The sequence below is a fragment of the Accipiter gentilis genome, chromosome 28, assembly GCF_929443795.1.
Source record: "Accipiter gentilis chromosome 28, bAccGen1.1, whole genome shotgun sequence".
In the NCBI taxonomy this organism is placed as follows: Eukaryota; Metazoa; Chordata; class Aves; order Accipitriformes; family Accipitridae; genus Astur; species Astur gentilis.
Window position 1 is genome coordinate 4,673,422 of NC_064907.1, and position 21,812 is coordinate 4,695,233.

At 41.5% G+C, this 21,812-nt stretch overlaps 1 protein-coding gene across 1 annotated transcript in view; it reads left to right on the plus strand.

Annotated features, from left to right (window-relative positions):
* The window catches only part of LOC126051800 (protein ELYS-like), a 38,703-nt gene extending 17,267 nt beyond the window's left edge, over positions 1–21,436 (plus strand). The window contains exons 16-32 of the mRNA XM_049831492.1: positions 9–102; positions 1,624–1,747; positions 1,860–1,916; positions 2,666–2,812; positions 3,549–3,736; positions 3,909–4,053; positions 4,147–4,278; positions 8,309–8,456; positions 8,545–8,686; positions 9,262–9,348; positions 9,714–9,933; positions 11,238–11,435; positions 12,697–13,111; positions 14,986–15,088; positions 15,998–16,104; positions 16,644–16,828; positions 19,682–21,436. Coding sequence (XP_049687449.1) covers positions 9–102; positions 1,624–1,747; positions 1,860–1,916; positions 2,666–2,812; positions 3,549–3,736; positions 3,909–4,053; positions 4,147–4,278; positions 8,309–8,456; positions 8,545–8,686; positions 9,262–9,348; positions 9,714–9,933; positions 11,238–11,435; positions 12,697–13,111; positions 14,986–15,088; positions 15,998–16,104; positions 16,644–16,828; positions 19,682–21,436 — 4,247 coding nt within the window. The remainder of the gene's footprint in view (positions 1–8; positions 103–1,623; positions 1,748–1,859; positions 1,917–2,665; positions 2,813–3,548; positions 3,737–3,908; positions 4,054–4,146; positions 4,279–8,308; positions 8,457–8,544; positions 8,687–9,261; positions 9,349–9,713; positions 9,934–11,237; positions 11,436–12,696; positions 13,112–14,985; positions 15,089–15,997; positions 16,105–16,643; positions 16,829–19,681) is intronic.
* Positions 21,437–21,812: the final 376 nt, after the last annotated feature.

Consider the following 21,812-nt stretch of genomic DNA (forward strand, 5'->3'; position numbering starts at 1 on the left):
GCCTGTAGATGATGATGCGCGTTTGGGTAGACCTTTCTACAATTACCCTCTGATTCAGAGCTACTACACTGGTCATCGACAGAAACTTGAGCGTTTATCAAGGTAAGCCTTACAGGAGAACTCGAGAACACTTCCACTGTGAAATCAGAAGTGGCAGTGAGTGGCTTTGCTATCGACAGTTGGTATTTGCTCTTCACTTCAGCGATGCATGCGTTCTCTTGAACACAGAGGTTACTTTCCTGTGTTACAATATTTGTATATACCTCTGCTTAGTACCATTTGTTGGCATCCTTGTTTCTTGGTAGCGTACTTAATCCAGCGGCCAATCTGTATCATTTGGTACTACTGAAAAAGGTCATGTGTTCAGGATAGGGTCAGCGATCTCCCGTTCAGCAAAGCACGGCATTCACAGAACAGGTGCTTTGGACAGAGAAGAAAGCAAGTTTTAAAAACAAAACAAACCTCATCTCGTTTATTGACTAGTGAGCAAGGCTAATAACTGTATTGGCCTAATTCACAAGTACATTTGTGTGATTTAATGAGATAGAGTTCGATGTAGTTGGCACACCTAGCATTCTACTGGCTGTTGGATAAAAGTCACTTGCTGAACGTGAAGTCTCTTTGCTGCGCTAGCTCACTAGCATATAGGTGATATGCCCTGGATTAGACGATAATAGATTTTTCTTTGGAAATTGTGCTGAAAACTAAATAAAGAGCTAAAGAAGCTTAGGCTATGGCACTGCAAACAAGAAGAGGATGCTGCAAGATGAGTTAAGGTGCAAGCTGCGGTGTAGTAGCTATTGACTTTAAAGTTCATCTTACTTAGCTTACTTCTCAAGTAACTTACATACCGGCTCAGGTGTTCCTTAGAAGCATACAAGCTCCAGTGTGCTCTTTCTGCTTCTTATGATGGGGAAATGAAAGGGTAGTGTCCCAGTCAGCCAATGATTGCGATGGACTTGTGAAGAAAGCAATTTTTAAAGGTTCACCCATCCGTGGTTGTAATGGTCTGTGCATAGAAACATAATGGGGATGTGCATAGAAACATAAATGCTGCTTAAGATGACACTAAACTTCACCTGTATGCTCAGCTTTCTGAAAACAACTTTTTTTCAGTAAGAAAAGTGAGATGCTGAGAACAAAATCTGAACTTTCCGTGGTGTTGTCTTCTTCTCACAGCTGTGTATTGGAACACTCCAACGGGAGGCATTAGACTTGCGTTAAAGAATAGTCCTGGTATTTTGACACTGTTGCGTTTCCTCTGTTAGACAGTAGGAGAGTGGTTATTTCTGGCACATAAAAAACTTAGTTCACACTTCCTTTGTACTACAAGACAACAAAAGAGAAAACCTGAAAACGAAAAGGTCCCTTAGTAGGGGAGCTTTCCAGGATGTCTATTTGGAATTCCTCTAATAATTCAGTATGATCTAACAAAGATCTTTCATCTGACTCAGACATTCCTTTCATGTGCCGTTTCAAGTCATAATCATGCCTTTGTGTGTTTGTCACTTTCTTTGCCTCGTGGGAGCTTTTTTTTGTTTGGTTTGACTGGAGGAGATCTGTTACACTGAGAGGCTGGAATCAGTGTTTGACTCTCCAAATCCTTGCTACCTTTTGTTCCAGAGGAAAATGGGATTCTGACTGCTTGATGATTGATGGAATGGTTTCCCAGTTAGGAGACCAAGTTGAGAAGTTGTGGCGGAGAGATGAAGGAGGAACTGGGAAATACCCACCTGCTAGTTTACACGTGAGTGTTATGTTCACTGTAAACAGCAACGAACCCCCCAAAGCCCCACCCAAAAGCCAATGATTGATGAAAGACAGGAGTTTTTAAAAAACTTTTGATTTTTCATTTTCAGGCACTGCTGGATCTCTATTTGCTAGAAGGCATTGAAGAAAGCTACAAACATGCAATTGTATCCTTTCTCGTTATGTTTACTACACCTTCAGTATACGCACATAAATGTTCTTAAATGTTTGTCACCTGCGCGTTTAATAACGTTTTTGAATTTATGCTTCCAACACAGTGCAAGTGAAAACATTTAGTTTAGAATGGAGATGTGGACAGGAGCGTTGTTTTATTTCTTTGTACTGTGGATTCTTGATGGTTGTTTTTTTTTTAATGTTTTGTTGCAAAGTCTTTTCTGACATGCGAAAACAGGTTTACTAAGAAATGTTAAAGATAAAAATCTCCCTTGGTTTTTCTGAAAACTTAGCACAGTTTTTAATTTTTTAAAGCACCCGTATCTGTAGCAAATGGCCGCTTACTAGGATGATGCAGTAATACGTGCTGCTTGAGAGCAGAAGGATTTCTAACCGGTACCTGATTTTTGCCCAATTCTTCCGTCTTCCAGCCCAGATAGCAGTGCTTGCTTTTGTTCTGTTAGAAGTGCAGGCACATGGAATAAGAAAGAGAGAGAAGAGAAAAGTCATTGGGCAGAAACTTATTTTTTAAGCTGCTGAAATATACAGAATTACATGCAGTTTTGTGGTTAGGACCTGACCGTCCTCAGGTTATAATAGCTCAAAATGGCCAGACTAATACGGCAGTGTTTTCTGCTTCCTACCACTTGTATATTCTGATTTCACTGTGTTTTTCGAAACGTGATGTGATAAATGTTTGGTCTTCCAAATTTGTTGGCCTTAACTAGATACTTGATGTCAGACAATTTACTTGCTGCTAGATATCACGCATTCCTTTCCGAATAAAACAGAGACGTCAGTCAACTCCTTCCCAACTGCCTTTGCTATCCCCTGGGGACTTGTTAAGCTTGTTGAAGGCTTTTGGCTTCTAGATCACAATGATTACGAAGTAAGTACGTTACAGTTCAGTTAGACATCCCTTACAGTCCAAAGCTGTAATCTGTAAAATGATTTTAAAAAATCGGTGCTTAGCTGATAACAGGTGCTACAACATTAGAAGCCCTTTTGTCATACTGCTACGACATCTTCAGCAATAAGTTATAATCTGAAATTTTCTTTTAGCCACTTTGACAGGAAATTGATTAAAACAAAGAAGAAATCAACTTTAATAATGCTTGATACTTGAATTTTCAAAGCCATCCATTTAGGTTGTTTTCAGCAGACCGATGGAGCGCTTTCTCAAAGACAGTGTTTTAGGTACTTTAAATATTAAAACGATGATCATAGCAGCAAGGTTTGAGGCAGAAGACTGCAGAAGTGACTGTTCAACCTAATTCATGTTCTTTCTGATGCTGAAGGTTGTTCTTTGCCTGTCACGAAGTTAATATATCTGTTTGTCTGGGAGAACAGCTTATTATTTGGTAATGTATTTATAAAAAGTGGTGTTTGTACACAGAGATTTGGTTACTCTGGAAAAGTGTGAATTACTCCTTTTAAAACACTCACTTTGTTCTGTACGGCTAACTGGATTTTTTTTTTGCAAATACTTGAGAATTTTTATTTACAGTAGTTAGTCATCTAAGTTTATTTAAGACACGTCCACCCTTACTTAAGATACTTTTGAATGTTCTTGTGGCGTGCGTGCATGTGCATATCGTAATACACCTGACCTCTAACCTCTACAGAATTCACTGGCCCTGCTCTTTCATCCAGCTACAATCAAAACTGTGTCATGGCAGCACAGGAGAATTATTCAATCCCTGATGTGCCAAGGAGAGCATAGGCGAGCCCTCAGATACCTACAGATGATGAAGCCAGCAATGCCAAGCAGCAGTGAAGTGCGGCTTTTCCTCACTGTGTTGTTGTCCAATAGGTAAAGAAACCTGTCCCACCGTTTTGGCATTCAAATATTGTGAAAGGTGGAGAACAAATAATACGAATCACCATCCCCTAACTTCCCTTTAAACTCTGAAGACAGTAGTTTGGGGGCATCTTTTTGGTTACACTATTAGTAAGCCTTTACGTCTCAAAAAATTTAATTACAGGTGCGTGGTGGAGGCTTGGGGTCTGTTGCGGCAACATGCCACCAGGTTAAACATCGAAGAGCTGTTAAAACACGTGTATGAAATCTGTCAGGAGATGGGACTAATGGAAGACTTACTGAAGCTACCTTTCACAGGCACTGAACAAGTAAGTGTGGACACGACAAAAATCTTAATGGTCTCTTTGAAAAGAGAAGAGGCAGAATCATAACAGATTTTTGAAATGTGTTATTTCGCATAGGAGTGTTTGGAGAAGATTTTACAGAGCGACGCTGCTGTTCGGAATCCTAGATTTCCTTTAGACCACCATGTGCAGCGTGCCAACTATATCCCAGTGCTGCAGTCGAATCGTTCAATGAACGTTAATCTTACGGTAAGCATGAAAGTTCTGTCAAGTGTGCAGGTTTCTGGTAGGTGTTACTGACCATTTTTGGTAGTAAATAAAATAAAAATCAATGCTTTGTTTTTTGTACCATTCTTTGAAATACTAGGAATAAGTTTCTGTTACAGCTGAACCTAAAAGTTGAACAAAATATTTCACTACTCCAAAGCTACTGCGTGAAGTTATAAATTAAGTGTTGCAGACCATTGTCGACTCCACTTAGAATAGTTTGTTTGCATCTAAGGAATAATGGTTTAGAATGCTGAACGCTGTTTGTGTCACTCCTTTCTGTGGCATGAAGAGTATGTTGTATGTCACCTCTTGAATCTTACACACAACTTTATTTTTCTAGCTGAGAGCAGTCTGGATGCCAATCCACAGGTAAAATCTGTGTGCTGGCTTGGTTTTCTTTTTATTTCCTCCAGTTATAGCATGAGCTCTGGGATTCCACAACTTCTGTTTTACCCCTTTGATGACAGAAATTCTTATCTAACTTCTATTTCTCAGAACAGCCAGATTAAATTTTGCGTTTTGCAAACTTCTGTTATGAATCTGTGATACTTTTTCTGTTTTCCGGAAACATAGTTTTCTAGTGAATCGCACTTATAAGGTGGTCTTGGAAGATTTAGGTCCTGCATTTGAAAACTTTCCTTCGGCCAGAAGGTGTGTGTAGGTAGCCTTTTCTTACTTGTTTTAATGTTCACATCATTGCGTCCACCGTAATTTGCAGTTGCCCTGTGCATTCAGTCATCTCGGACACTGGTGTTTCAGGAAAAAGACAAGGGAAAGCCTGCTATTTCGTAAGCCATTTGAAAATTGCAGGTGAGAACAAGAGGATCGGAGTAAGGTTCTGCCGAGTGCCAGAATTGTTTCAACTTGAAGTTGTAGGTTCTGTTCTTATCCTAGTCTGCCGTGCCCTTTGCTGAAATTACCAGGTGGAATTGGTGTGTGCCGAGGAGTAGAACTTGCTGCTCCTCTGTGCAGTGGCGGTATTGTACAGTATCTGTGGAGGAAATGTATTCACTAATTAGAAATAGCAGAGATAGTTGTGTGCAATGAACTTCTTGTAATCAGTTGCCTTCTTTCTTTATGCTTTTTGATCATCAGAATGATGGTGAGCCTCCCTTGAGCGAGAGAGCAGTTGCCAGAAATTCTACATTGGACCAATATGGCAAGATCCTTCCTAGAGTTCAAAGGAAGCTGGCCGTAGGGAGAGCCAAGCCTTACCACTTGCTTTCATTGGTCTCAAGAGAAGGTAATGTTTAGGGGAGGGAAATGCAATGGACAACTGACCACAACTTTGATCACACAAGGCTGATATTTTTTCCCCTCTTGCTTTACAGTCGCAGGACCAAAGCCGTTATCAACAGTACCAAAACAAGCACGTGCAGGAAATGTGCGTACAAGAGCAACGTTCATCAGTAATATATTGTCCAAAATTGGAGAAGTAGGGGTAGGAAGTGAGCAGAAAACCAGTTGCTCACGCCGTGATAGGTAAGCTGCCTTTTAACAAAGTTTAGTCTTGAGCTGCGTGTTTGAAGGGAGAGAGAGAGAGAAATCCACTTGAATTATGTTTGTGTTTTGGAGGGAAGGGGCACCTGAATAAAGCTTTCTTTGGCTTTTTTGCACCTACAAGATATAACATTTAAGAATCAATTCATCGTAAGTAATACTTGGAGCGAGAGTTCTTCTGCTATGATAATCTCATTTATGCAAATACATCTATTGACATTACAGTAAATGTGTTTACAGAATTTAAGGTAGCTGAAATGAAAACCGTGATTGCCAACAAGCTATTGGTGTACAGGTTTTGGTAGACTTGATTGTGTGATCAAATAGTAATCTTTTACCACTTTGCGCCCAGTTTCTGCTTCGTTTCTGCCGTTTTGTTTTTTTTTTACTTGAAACTAGGCAGAATTATAAAGAGCAAAAAAGAAGCTAGCAGTTGTCAGATGGTTTTCCTAGAGGTGGTATATTCAAGGTGAAACTTGAATTCTGGTACGTTTGGAGTTGAGGGGAGTGAAAGTCAGTTACATTTTCCTTTCAATTCTAGGCCTAGTCATACCAGTCATAGCACGTCCTCTCCCTGATGCAGAGCTGCCCGATGCATTTGTTGGGACACCCGTTAACAAAATTTAGCTTTGTACCTGTTAAAGAAAGGTCAGCTTGGGGACACAACCAAGTGGAGAATTTGAAGTGGCCCCAGCAGTGAAATGCAGAGGAATTTTCTTCTGACGTGAGAACTACATCACTTGTGCCACGTAAAATTGCATTACTCTTGCCTCAGATGGCAGGGATTTAGGAAATTCAGTGTGACATGTCACGAAATAATGAAAAAGCAAGAGAAGGCCTGTAACTTGTTCATGGGCCTGATACATCAGCCCAGCAGTGAGGGTTCACCTGTATTTCTTGTTCCTTGAATGTTTTTGTTATGTATCACCTCAGATGTCTTGAGCGCAGCGTGATTTTATTTCATTTATTTTATTATATGTTGATATTTTCAATTGTGTATCTTCACAGATTGCTGGATTCGCTGGTTTATCCTGTTCCTTCAAGTTCTGCAGCACAGGGTGGTAGCTGGCAGTCACCATGCAGCGCTTCTACTTCATTCATGGCACCCAGCCCGCTGAAACCAAATATGCTTGGTTCCATCTCACAAAAGAATTTTTCAAGAGCATCGGAGCTGAATTTACTGGAGACACCTCTTGTGGTTAAGGTTTGTGTTTTAAAAAACAGGATCAACCAACCGAAGCAAAAGCCTGTAAGCTTTGTTTAACATGAAACCACCACAGTATTTAACACAAACCCGGTTGGATTCAGACTGTGGAATATTTTCAGCATGCGTGTGGTTATTGGACGTAGAATCCTTTTGGAAGCAGGACAAAGTTGGGAACAGCCTTGAAGAGGGAAAGTTTAGTTCTAAGTTAACTGCTGTACGCACATTGTCCCATAGCTTTGTGAATACTTTGTTCCATGCAATAAAACGAGTGTAAGTTAAAAAATGGACTTCTCAGTACACATAGATCCTTAGAGATGCAATCTGTAGCTTAACCATCTCATTGTTTAAGTGCTCAATAGCTCTGTGGAGTTTGACTTGCATGCCTACAAGCAAGAATGTATATGCTTCCGTTTCTTAATCCACTTAAGGGAATGACAACATAAGGGATGCCAGTTAAGCGATGTCAGTCTCTGTCAAATTCAGTGATGGCTTTTTGCAGGGATTCTACGTATTGATGCTTGTGTTAAACTCTCTTTCCATTCACCGCCATCAAACTCTCCTCATGTAAGGAAATAACGACGGACCCATCTTCTTGGTGCTGCTCTTTTTGCCTTTGCCTACCTGAACAGAATAGTAGTGATCTCTCTGAATTATAACCTTTTTCTTCTTACTAACTATTGTCCATATCGTTAAGCTGGTTTCATTCTCTTCCTTTTAAACCCATTCAATACTGTAAAATCTTTTCTGAGCTGACGTAAGGAGACCTGAACGCTTCTAGATGAAGATGTGTAGGTATGTTTACAGCAGTGTCACTTCATTCAGTCCAGTGCGTGGATTGATTAATCAGAGAAGAAAGAAGGTATCGCTGTTGCTTTGCCGATTGCCATTTCTCATGGCAGTGTTTTCAGTTGCTGTATCTGGGGTAGCATTTGAAGCTGTATGCCTTGTAGAAGAGCAGTGTAGATATGGCAAAAGTTACTGGGATGGGAGATAGCATTGCAGACAAGAAGATGCCATATCCTTGTTTCTTCAGGAAATTAATTTGAACACTAATGTTTTATGTTGCATTAATAAAAAAGAAAAAAAAAAGAAGAAAGAAGCCAAAAGAGTCATAAGAAACATAAAACGCATGGTTTTTATACCATTAAGTTTTTTGTCCATTTGGAAAAAGAGCAGTGCAGAGGCTAAACTTTGTCCTCTCTGCTGGTACAAACTCAGTTTAATTTGAACTAATACTTTAGTTGTGTGCAATGAACTTCTTGTAATCAGTTACCTTCTTTCTTTATGCTTTTTGATCATCAGAATGATGGTGAGCCTCCCTTGAGCGAGAGAGCAGTTGCCAGAAATTCTACATTGGACCAATATGGCAAGATCCTTCCTAGAGTTCAAAGGAAGCTGGCCGTAGGGAGAGCCAAGCCTTACCACTTGCCTTCATCGGTCTCAAGAGAAGGTAATTTTTAGGGGAGGGAAATACAATGGACAACTGACCACGACTTTGATCACACAAGGCTGATATTTTTTCCCCTCTTGCTTTACAGTCGCAGGACCAAAGCCGTTATCAACAGTAACAAAACAAGCATGTGCAGGAAATGTGCATACGTTCATCAGTAATGTATTGGCAAAAATTAGAGAAGTAGGGGTAGGAAGTGAGCAGAAAACCAGTTGCTCACGCCGTGATAGGTAAGCAGCCTTTTAACAAAGTTTAGTCTTGAGCTGCGTGTTTGGAGGGGGAGAGAGAGAGAGAGAGAGAGAGAGAAATCCACTTGAATTATGTTAGTGTTTTGGAGGGAAGGGGCACCTGAATAAAGCTTTCTTTGGCTTTTTTGCACCTACAAGATATAACATTTAAGAATCAATTCATCGTAAGTAATACTTGGAGCGAGAGTTCTTCTGCTATGATAATCTCATTTATGCAAATACATCTATTGACATTACAGTAAATGTGTTTACAGAATTTAAGGTAGCTGAAATGAAAACCGTGATTGCCAACAAGCTATTGGTGTACAGGTTTTGGTAGACTTGATTGTGTGATCAAATAGTAATCTTTTACCACTTTGTGCCCAGTTTCTGCTTCGTTTCTGCCGTTTTGTTTTTTTTTTTAACTCAAAACCAGGCAGAATTATAAAGAGCAAAAAAGAAGCTAGCAGTTGTCAGATGGTTTTCCTAGAGGTGGTATATTCAAGGTGAAACTTGAATTCTGGTACGTTTGGACTTGAGGGGAGTGAAAGTCAGTTACATTTTCCTTTCAATTCTAGGCCTAGAGCTACAGAACCACCAGTCATAGCACGTCCTCTCCCTGATGCGGAGCTGCCCGATGCGTTTGTTGGGACACCCGTTAACAAAATTTAGCTTTGTACCTGTTAAAGAAAAGGTCGGCTTGGGGACACAACTAAGTGGAGAATTTGAAGTGGCCCCAGCAGTGAAATGCAGAGGAATTTTCTTCTGACGTGAGAACTACATCACTTGTGCCACGTAAAATTGCATTACTCTTGCCTCAGATGGCAGGGATTTAGGAAATTCAGTGTGACATGTCACGAAATAATGAAAAAGCAAGAGAAGGCCTGTAACTTGTTCATGGGCCTGATACATCAGCCCAGCAGTGAGGGTTCACCTGTATTTCTTGTTCCTTGAATGTTTTTGTTATGTATCACCTCAGATGTCTTGAGCGCAGCGTGATTTTATTTCATTTATTTTATTATATGTTGATATTTTCAATTGTGTATCTTCACAGATTGCTGGATTCACTGGTTTATCCTGTTCCTTCAAGTTCTGCAGCACAGGGTGGTAGCTGGCAGTCACCATGCAGCGCTTCTACTTCATTCATGGCACCCAGCCCGCTGAAACCAAATATGCTTGGTTCCATCTCACAAAAGAATTTTTCAAGAGTATCGGAGCTGAATTTACTGGAGACACCTCTTGTGGTTAAGGTTTGTGTTTTAAAAAACAGGATCAACCAACCGAAGCAAAAGCCTGTAAGCTTTGTTTAACATGAAACCACCACAGTATTTAACACAAACCCGGTTGGATTCAGACTGTGGAATATTTTCAGCATGCGTGTGGTTATTGGACGTAGAATCCTTTTGGAAGCAGGACAAAGTTGGGAACAGCCTTGAAGAGGGAAAGTTTAGTTCTAAGTTAACTGCTGTACGCACATTGTCCCATAGCTTTGTGAATACTTTGTTCCATGCAATAAAACGAGTGTAAGTTAAAAAATGGACTTCTCAGTACACATAGATCCTTAGAGATGCAATCTGTAGCTTAACCATCTCATTGTTTAAGTGCTCAATAGCTCTGTGGAGTTTGACTTGCATGCCTACAAGCAAGAATGTATATGCTTCCGTTTCTTAAGGGAATGACAACGTAAGTGATGCCAGTTAAGCGATGTCAGTCTCTGTCAAATTCAGTGATGGCTTTTTGCAGGGATTCTACGTATTGATGCTTGTGTTAAACTCTCTTTCCATTCACCGCCATCAAACTCTCCTCATGTAAGGAAATAACGACGGACCAATCTTCTTGGTGCTGCTCTTTTTGCCTTTGCCTACCTGAACAGAATAGTAGTGATCTCTCTGAATTATAACCTTTTTCTTCTTACTAACTATTGTCCATATCGTTAAGCTGGTTTCATTCTCTTCCTTTTAAACCCATTCAATACTGTAAAATCTTTTCTGAGCTGACGTAAGGAGACCTGAACGCTTCTAGATGAAGATGTGTAGGTATGTTTACAGCAGTGTCACTTCATTCAGTCCAGTGCGTGGATTGATTAATCAGAGAAGAAAGAAGGTATCGCTGTTGCTTTGCCGATTGCCATTTCTCATGGCAGTGTTTTCAGTTGCTGTATCTGGGGTAGCATTTGAAGTTGTATGCCTTGTAGAAGAGCAGTGTAGCTGTGGCAAAAATTACTGGGATGGGAGATAGCATTGCAGACGACAAGATGCCATATCCTTGTTTCTTCAGAAAATTAATTTGAACACTAACATTTTATGTTGCATTAACAAAAAAGAAAAAAAAAAAGAAGAAAGAAGCCAAAAGAGTCATAAGAAACATAAAACGCCTGGGTTTTATACCATTAAGTTTTTTGTCCCTTTGGAAAAAGAGCAGTGCAGAGGATAAACTTTGTCCTCTCTGCTGGTACAAACTCAGTTTAATTTGAACTAATACTTTTGACAAGTGAAGTCTTCTGTTTTGAAGATTTAACAGGTCTTCAATTAAATATTTTTATTTCTTTTCATAGAGATCTAAAGTTTTGGCCACAGCTGCTTCTGGTCTTCCTGCGTTTACTCCTCGGTCTATTCTCAGATCCAGCGTTCGCACTACACCCCAAGCAACTCCTTCTGCATCTCCAGGACAATCTCTACCTCCTCCTCTACGAGCAAAGGAGCGTAGAGTATCTTTCAGGGAAGAGAACTTGAATGCCAAATGGACTGTTGGGGTAAGCTGGCCTGTAGTTAGTGATCTTTATAGTTAAAGGCTTTAGAGACTGTGATTTGATTTAGTGTTTTTCAAGTTTTCCAAAACTCCTTATATTGAGAACTGGAATAGCAAATCAGAACGGCAGACTTGAATTTGGTCAAAAAAGGTTATGTTAGACCTTCTGTAACATCACCTGCCTGCAGGAACATATTCATAACAAATACCAGGGACCTTGGTGGTTTTTACTCCAGCATCGCTAGGCACTGTGATTGTTCCAAATTGCATGTGTGCAGCTTCCCGCTATACCTTTTGAAATGGTGGTATGGCAGGAAGGTAAGGAATACAGATTGAGTCAGTTGTTTGGGTTCGTTAAGCTTTGTGAAGGAAACACCTCTGAAAGCAGCAAAAGTCATGAGCCGCATTTACTTTCAGTCTCTCTTTTTGCAAGGACTGGGTTTCCTTAAGTTATGGTACAAATAGACTGCCGATGAAGAGAGCTGTATGGCTGTCTCTTCTCTAGCCCTAAAGTTCTCGGTTTTGCTTCTTGCCTTGCACCAGCGATAGCATTCGTATAGTTGTCAAATGAAGTCTGTCCACCTGGAAGTTGCCCCCTTCTGCTCCTCCTTTTGTTCTGTCAGGTGGCTTCCCTGATTCAGCTCGTCATGCGGTTGCCAAAGTAACGTACCAAACGGATGGGGGCATGTGCTAGTATCTATCTGTAGGAGCTTTCCTGTCTTAACCTGTTTTTATCGTACCTGTTATTGCCTGTTAGAAAGAGCTACTCAACTGTAAGAAGAGGCTCTCTCTCCTGTAGGAAGTTCTTAGTAATAGTGCAGCGTGGCCGGATTAATTTCCTTGTTCCACGCCACAGGCATAGTGAACGCTAAAATATGTTAGTAGTGCATACAAGCTGAAAAGGCAAGCATAAAAAAAGAGAAATCTTGGAGTTACGATTTTAGGTATGCAAAGCTCCCTCTTCTTGAAAACACAGTAGTGAACCCAATGAACAGCCTTGAGATGACAGGGTAAGCAAGCACTTGCAAGGCCCACTTCATCTTAATTCCCCAAGGCTGTGGAAACTCAATAAGCAGTCAACAGTGTGACTGGTTTTTACACTCTGCTTTAAAAGCTAAGATAGTGCTCGAATGAGAACTAATTTTGTAGCGCCCTGCTTAAGGAAAACTGACAAATATTGGTATATATTTGTTCTATTTTTGTCTTGCTTTGACAAAAAGCATATGTGTGATCTTGATTGTGAACTTTCTTTTTAAAAAATAAAGGTAACGGAAGATAATAAAGCACCATCTGGAGTTTCATCTGAGCATCATCACGGAGTGGTGGAGGATGCTTGGTCTGAAAGTAGAGATGAACCAACTCTGTTTCCTCTGAGCAATCCCGAGGAAGATGGTGCTGAAGTGGAAGAGTCTGGAGATGGTTTGGAGAAAAAGGATGTCAGCAAAGAAAACAGTAACTTCTCTGCCAGGTCGGACCAAGCTGCTTTGGAGTATCATGATGCAAAATCACCTGGCGATTTTGAAGATGAAGTCATCTTTATAGCTGCTAATCCAGCTAATTCTTCCACTGAAGAAACTGCCGATTTTGAAGAACTGGAGAAGGAGGAAGACAGTGAAATAGTTGAAGAGAAACCCTTCCCAATGGAACAACCAGATTCCTCAGAACTAAGAAAAGCAGCTGGTATGTTTCCTGGTATGATAACCTAAGCTTCTGCATTTCTCGGATGTCTTCAAAAGGCTAAATTACTGATGGGTGCAACAGTCCATGATGAGCATTCACAAATGTCCCAGGCACTTCCTTGTCCTAGGCTTTTAAACTTGCCACTGTGTTTTGAGTCCTTTTTTAGGTCTCGTGGACATTCTGAATGTATACTGCTTTTGGCAGGCACTTCTTGTGTGTAATTGCAGCGGAGAGGCAGCAGTGACTTGTGGGAGTTTTGAGAGGGGTACAAGTTGAAAACTTAGGCTTCTGGTTCTGTTTTAGGGGTACTTCTGTAGGCTGCAGGTTTTTTTACAGCACGTTTAGCGTATGGCGTGCTTTGACTAGATAGGTAATTTTTTGTTGTTCTTTTGTTTTTTTACCCCCCTCGTTAGTGCTCAGTTAAATAGTTTTCTTTGGGAAGTGAGTCTGCTTGTGTATCTGCTTCTCATTACAGCTATGCTTGCTCCTTTTGCTGGCTCAACGGCTTATGCAGCCTTTTCCAAACCTATTTCAGCTGGTCTTTGGTAATTCAGCTCCATTCAACTCATTCAAGCCAGTGCGGCTGCTGAGGATGTGTTCATATGAGCAGGTCTGCTGGCAGGTTAGAAGAGATGTCACTCACTAGGTGGTGAGCAGTGATGAAGAGCTGGGAATGACAGTAGTGCAGGAACAGGGAGAAGATGTGTAAACACAGCTACAGTCAGGATTGGACAAACAGAGCTCAGTCCGCTCAGCTCCTTATAACAAAAGTTTGCTATTCCTGGGAGAGGTATGCAAGTGTCGGAGTTCTGCGTCCGAGGTCTCGAAACAGTTTGTAGTGGGGAGCGTGTACTCCGGTATCAGTGCATCATATGCAGCCTGATTCAGTCCTAAGCCCGAGATGATTCTGGAGGATCCTGGAGAGTGACTGCTGCTACTGAAGTTCCTCAGCTCCTCTTCTTTTTCAATAAGAGGAGTGCCCAGACAGGGGCTCCGTGTACATGGGAATTCAGACCTGGGGTTCTCCAGGCCTGAGTGTTTCTAGTAAGACAGGTCAAAACATTTGCCTGTCTGATTTTAGCTGCCCTGTGTTTGGACAAGAAATCAAGGGCGCTTTTCCTTAAAAACAATGATGAGGTCCTAATCATTAAAGAATAACCTTATGAAGAAAGTTTGTCATTGCCGGACTATGGTACAAAGAGTTCTGTACAATTTCAGTACTCTGGAAGCGTTAGAGGGCAGTCAGTATAGCTCTTGTTTGGCCTGAGCTAGCAAAGTTATCCCAGTCCTGCGTACTGTCTGCAAAGGTAATTGTTGGATCTGCAGGAAGCAGACAGCAGAAACAAAGAAGAAAAGGAGGAGGGTGTTTCTAAAATTTGGCCTGTTGAGAGAAAAACAGGCTAGCAAGCAGTTGGGTTTCAACAGCACCAGTCAATCGCTAGAGAAAAGAACGGGAGACGACCTTAGATGCATTCTTGTAGAAGAGGGGAAACGAAATCAAGAGAGGAAAGAAGCATTGCTGGGATTAGTTAAATATCCAAAGAGAAATAAGAAAAACTTATGACCCGATTTTAAGAAGGAGGGATGTTTCCTGAGGTTTTTATGTATTAGGTCAGTAACATATCAAGTTGAGTTTGTAAACAGAATGTCAATGGCCATGCTGTTTTCTTGACGGAAATTACGCGTCAGACTTCTTCTTTTACTGGAAAGAAGAATTCAGACCTTCTGTGCATCTGAAGTCTTGGTAGCATTATTTTGTTAGGTCACCATCCTAGGTGAAATGCGTTACCGGCTCTCTTGAAAATCATATGAGCATTTTAAAAGAAATGATGTTAAGTGCAACAGGGAAGTCACCCATCTGTCTGTTTTTGTAGGATTTGTGGAAGAATCAAATGCTGAACGTCTTACCCTTCCTGAGGATGGTAAATGGTTGTTTCAAGCTGCTGAGGCTGCTACTTCTGGGACTGCAAGTGAAGGGTAAGTTTAGGAAATAGATAACACCTTTAGGTTCACACAACATGTGACTGCTGGCTTTCCTGTGTTTGAAAACTATGATTTTTGAGCTGGTATTGGTTCTGTCCTGTGTTCTTAAATACAACAGGTTTCCTGTTCCTTTCTGTCTGTGGACAGAACTAATGTGGCGTGAATAGAAGTGAAATTGACGAGCTGTCACTTTGAGCCTTTTTTCTCAAATCATTGCAGACCCCAAAGTAGTGGGCTGAGGACTTCATTCAGCAGGCTGTATGCACCTTTCTACAGTTTGAGGGGGCTACTAAGCAGATACTGTGAAGAGAAGCCCTGCTTTTGTCTGAATGTTATGTCGGTGAAAATTACACCTGAGATTCCTGTAACTTTAGTGGGTTTATTGCGCGGCTTGAATACTTTCTGGCAGTATTTTATACACTTAATTTCTATTTTCTGTGTGTGGTCAATTAGCATCTATTTGTTTCTGGAAAGGGAAGCAGTTTTCTCACCAGGTACTTGAAAAGCTGCAACTGCTTAGTGAGAGATGTTAGCGATGAAATAACCCTTAATTTCAAGTGGTAACTTACAGTGGCACACACTTTTGTTCTGTTGGTTCTAGACCTCGAGTATGGCAGTTGCGCTCTTTCTACAGAAGACAAATAATATATTATTCTTTAATACAACTCTGTTGTTATGTTATTATCCAGTGTGAGGTAGCTGGGAAGAATGTTAAGTACTTGATTCGTTGCACAAGATGAGTCGGGAATTGAATGTCGATGTGTTGGTAAAGGAATTTCTAATTTTTCTTAATTTTTTTCTGTTTGGAAACTTGAAGACTTTACAGTGAGAAAGTAATTTGTAAAGCTCTTCAAGGTTTGTTTTGAAGCTTTATGATGTATTTCTCTCTTTCTGTTCATGCAGTGAAGCAAACCAGCAGGAGTCCAAAATGTCCTCTTCATCAGCAGAAAAAGCCATACCAGTTGCAACAAACCCACAGCTTTCTGAATCCCTGCAGGCAGAGGGTGAATGTACGTACAGTATGTGGGAGATGTTATGTGAGTTAAGGTAGCTGAACGCCTCAAGTAAAACGTGCAGTTTGCCATAGCGCTACAGGCGTCTCAGACTGAAGTAGTACTAGCATGTTACTGCTACCTTTCATTAAACCGTAGAGGGAAGAATACCCTCCTCAGAGAAAGTCCTTGTAGAAAATGCATAGCCAATGTTCCTGTTCTGGATAAAGGTACTGAGAAAACTGGTAGAATGTAAAATATTAGAAGGAGAGATCAGTATTTATTTCGGTGTTGTACACCACTACTAACTTGTGTGCTATGGGATCTGCTGCTTGAGTTACTATTTTGAAAGATGATGCATGCCTCAGTATTCCGGCTGTGAAGAATAACTAGCTGCCAGGTAGATGGTTCTGGTTTCTAGCGTTTGGGGAAAGCCCGATGTATGTGGCAGGATGGAGAACCGTATTCTTGGCTCCTGCTCCCTCTGTTACTTCCTGTTGCTTAAACGCATCTCATTTGTAGAGCAGTTAAGTTAAAATCATATAAATCTCTTCCAGCTGTGATACGTACCCTTGACAGCGAGGATGTGGTCAGTACTCATTCAGAAAATTGCCTTGAGGGGAAGTGTGTGGATTTACCTGAAGAACGTAACCCAGAAGCAGCTGAAGATGAAGGAAACGTTCCTTTTCCACAGGAAGAAGTAACTGTTTGTAACAATCTTCCTAAAACTGAGGAAATTAATGTAAGTAAACTATTTTCCCATTTTCTACAAAAGAGAAAATACCTTGCAAATTGAGGACAGTCCTGTCTAACCGACAATTAGAAGGCACACAAAACCCTCTCAGTTTCTTTAGCTGGGGAACACAAGTCCAAACCTCGTTGGGTAAGGGCAGATAGGTTTTTCTCCTATGCATTTGCTGTACCTATAACACAGAATAGAACCTGCCAAGACTTGGGCCTTTGAGAGCTGTAGGAGTGCCAAAAACGGCCTAAATATTCTTTAAAATCACCATGCCTTCATTTGGTTTGCTAGACTGTAAATGTTTCTTATTTGACTTAAAAAAAGAAATAGTTTTAATGTTGAAGACAATAAGAAAAGTTGGGGAGCACAGCTTTTCAATACCGGAGGCCGTTTACCAAATGACAAAATGACGTGGGAACCAAACTCATTTTCAGAATGATTTGGGTGCTTAGGTCCTTTGCTATTTGTTCCTTATTAACACAAAGAGAACTCCCAGTAATGAGTTAATTTCAGTGTCAAGATATTTCCAGCTACCTAAAACTCTTTTTGTGTGTGTGTGAAAATGTGGGGGTTTTAACATCTCAACTTTGTAAAATATGAATTTTAAAAGGTTGTTCACAAGGGCTGAAAATCAGAGCCGGAGATTCCTCAGTTGTCGCAGGTTGTCCCCATTGTTCTCACTTCTGCTGGGGCCGAGGAGTGATTTGGATTCATTGTGGATGTCCTCTAAGTAGCATATAGAGTATGCTGTCGATTTCCTGTAGGGTTGTACTCACAGGAATTAGTAATAGTTAGAGTGAAATACAAACTGAAAGGTAGGCGTAGCACAAATAGATTGGTCTTCAGCAACAGAAGATGCTTTTCGGTGTCCCAGATTTCAGATGAAGTTGAATAGGCAGTCGCCTACGTAGCTCGTCTCGGCTTTGGGGTTTAGGACAATGCTCTAGAGAAGATGATTATAGACTTGGGAATACATAAATCACGCCCTTATGGGAGTAAATGGAAAATTTGGGATGGGAAGAAGGGAGCCGGCATGTGAGACGGTCACAAAGCTGCTGCAGTCATTCCTGTAGCAGTAGAGTGAAGGTTTTCCTGCTTTCGTTACGACTGGTTCTTACTGAGTTATACGTAAACATGTCTTTTTGGCTTGTCTACCTTCACTGAATTTAGGACAAACTACTTCCTACTGTCTTGGTTGCAGATTTATAAGCATAAAAGGAAAGTTTATGCAGACTGAGAGGGTTGTCAAACATTGAAATGTGCTGCCCAGGGAAGTGGTTGAGTCACCACCCCTGGAGATATTCAAAAAGCGAGTGGACGGGGTACTTCAGGACATGGTTTAGTGGGCATGGTTAATGGTTGGACTCGATGATCTTGAAGGTCTTTTCCAACCTAAATGATTCTACGATTCTATGATTCTATGACTAGTGTTTCTCGAATTTAGCTTTGAAGCGTGGCACGTTGCTAGATGCGTGTTGCGCAACTACATGCACTTGTTCTCAAATTTGCGCTAATACCTCGCTTGCGGTCTGTGCTCCCTGCCGTGCTGTTAATGGCCGGTGGGAACCGGGCTGGAGTTGCCCTGTTGTTGTACTTTGTAACGCCGGCTTATGACAGGGTAGAATTGCTGGTGGTCGTGAAACTAGTCTGGTATTTGTACTCGGTATTGCCGTCACCTTCGTACTTCGGGAGCCATCCATCAGCAACTATTAGTAATTACAGCTTTTAGCTTTTTTCCTCGGCGAGCCCGCCTATGGGGGCCATCTCCGTACTTGGGGTGCCATCGCCTGGAGACTGTTAATGATTACACTGTTTACCTTTTCTCCTTGGGGAGCCAGCCTAGGGAGGAGAAATCTGCCCGCATCTTCCCCTTCTCTGCCAGGCTAATTACAATAGTGTTTGAGGACTTTGAAAATTTGCATATCCTTGGGCTGCTGAAACCAGCATGGTCCTATGCGAGGTCTCCTGCATGTCGTTCGGGTCTTGTTTAGGGTTGAACAACTGTTTAAGAATACGATAAAAGATGATGCTTTAGCAACTTTTGACAAGGCAGGAGGCAAGAAAATAAGCAGATTCTATGGAGGCTCCCGCTGAGTGGCTTCTTCCTTCTGCCCTCTTTGGCTAGCACTGTGACTTAGAGGGTTGGGCAAAGGTCTTCACGCGTTGATTAAATTATCTTGGCCATCTGAGTCACTTGAAATACATAACAGAGACTACTTTTGTTCTCAACATAAAAGCTTGAGTGTCTCATGTGGCTCTAGCAGGAGAGAACAATTGTTCACTATGGGGAGCTACAAAGGCTGAGATGGAGGTATTTAGAATCTATGTGTTGTCTCCTGCAATCCAAGTGATTCCTTAAAGTGCGGTGTTGAGTTGTGCGATGTGATACCTGGCCAGTTTGACTAAGTGTTGCGGTGACAACTATGATGACCGAAACTTTAAGCTTGGGGGACATCGTTGTACTTTACCCCGTTAGATGTAGAGTCGGTCACTCTGTGTGGATTTGTAGTCAGTCCGGAAAGTACTGCAATGTGATGATTGCTGCCAGCTGGGTATACAGCTTGTATTGTAAAACTGCTCACTTTGTTCACGGGGGGTGGCAAATCGTTAGTCAGGAACAGAAGTATCAGAAATGGAGCATGTGATTGCATACACGGAATACTCTGTTCTCTGTCCCTTAGACGCATAAACTTTTATCTGTAGTAGAGAGTACCTTGTATGTTTCTAACTTTACGTTTGGTGGCGATCTGAAAGGAAAAGCAGCATTTCACTGTCCTTAGCTTCATCTAGCTCAGCCTGAAGTTAGTCTGTTTGGTAACTGATAATGCATTAAGAGACATTTTTTAACTTCAGGTTATTGAAGATGGTGCGGTTAAGGCACAAGCCTCGGAAGCAGCACCTGAAACATCACCATATAGTGAACTACATCCCTCAGGCAATCTTCAGTACAGCCATGATACTACAGAGCAACAGCTTGCATGTCATTTGCCTGATAACAGAGATGGTGAATGTGATGCAGCTGAGGGAGATGGAGAGCTTTTTCCATCTCAGAGTAATTCTACTTTAGTCTTGGAAGGAGAAGAAGGTGAAGCAGAGGTGGGAGACCCTACATTAGTAGATGCTTCTAAAGCAGCTGGCACAACAACAGAGGAAAAACCTGTCAACAGTTTAGGAAATACTGAAACCCAAGAGCATGTTACCAACTCAGTGTCCACTGTAACTAGTGATCGGGCATCTCAAAATATTGCAGAGCCGCTCCCGTATGTGCCTGAACCCATTAAGGCAGCTATTGCTGAGAACATACTGGATGCAATCAAAGACACAAGAAGTAAAGAATTTACATCTGAAGTTGTAGAACAATCTATTCATGAAACCACAGGTAAAAAGGTAACTGGATTCCAGAAGGCAAAAGCTCCCTTAAGAACTGTGCCAGAAGGAGTGGAAGACGAAACCAGCGTACGTCAAGTAGAGTACGGCATTGCTCCTAGAACACGTGCAAGGGGACAGCTGAGTAGAAGTCTAAGTACTCCATCGGCAGGCACTCAGCAGCTACTGAAGACAGGCAAACCAGGTCTGTTTGCACTGTCTCCTAGGAGAAGTACCAGGCGAACAAAAGAAGCACCTGAGACTTCTAGTCTTCAAACAGAAGAAAATGCTCAAGAGGAGCAAATGCTTGTGATGCCTGTTACTCCTAGGAGAGGCAGGAAGCCTAAACCAAGTAGTGCAGAAAAAGTAGAAAGCAGTCTTTCTGATGGACGAACATTGTCCCTCCCTACACAGTCCGGAGCCGCTACTCCAAGAAGATTAAGGAGAGCGAAGGAAGCTGCAGCTGAACTCTTGGGAGAGGCTAACGAGGAAACTTCTCTTGCTGAAGGTAGCATTATCGCTTCTGCTACTTCCCAAAGGACTAGAGGAGGGAAAAGTTCAGCAGGAGGTCAAGAAACTGGCCAGACTGACACTGGTCATAAGATAAAAACGTCAGTCAGTCCCAGCAGAAGTGCAAGAAAACTGAAAAGCGTTAATTTACAATTTATGCAAAATATTGTCAAAGATCAAGAGGTGCAGCCTAGTGCCCAACTCCTTTTACCGGTGCCAGCTAAAAGAGGCAGAAGAAGAAAAATGAGTTCATCAGAAGTTTCAGAAAATTCTGACCTTGATCTGTCTAAATCATCGCTTCCTCAAACAGAATTCAAACTTCCCATCACTCCGAGAAGAAGGGCCAGGAAGCGGGCACAAAATCTCCTGGCAGACACAGAATCTCTCTCTGCTCAGGAAGACATGTGTGCAGGTGGGAAAGTGGGAATCCTTGATACTCCTAAGAGGAGAATAAGAGGAGTCCCACCTGCTAAACTAGAAAAAACGGATGCTCCTGACCAAAGAGCTGCCCAGCCAAACCAGGAATCAAGCACACCCACGACTACAGTAGGAACAGGACGTCGGGGCAGAAAGAGACGATTAGTATTGGAGGAGAGCACAGGGGAGGAGGCCGTCCCCCAAGGACCTGCTGGCAGTCCTTTGATGCTAGAAGAGAGAAACCCATCAAAATGTGCTGCAATAATAAGATCTGTAATGGATCGTATTACAAGAACATGCCTAGTGTGTAAATAAAGCCGGAGGTAACTCTCAGGGTTGTCAGTGCAATACATTTATTTGCTGGAAATTCATCGGTTCCCATGTAACTAATCAGAAATAGCTTAGGTGTTGATTTCTGGTGGGGAAAAAAACAAGCTACAGGCAGAAACCAGTCCATAGTTTCTTGTGAGTTGTTAGGCAATACTTGTAACCTATTAGTCTAGGCCAATCTGAAAATACAAAGAGAGAATAGGATTTCAAGTAATAAGACAGCATTTGTTTCCTATTCTCTTTTACTTTTGCCTTCTATGCAAAACTTCCAGGTTTCCATTCCAGGAATGCTTTTTTCACCAAAGCAGTCAAGATCATGAGTCTCTTTGATAAGCCTGGAGATAAATGTACCGCAGTTCCT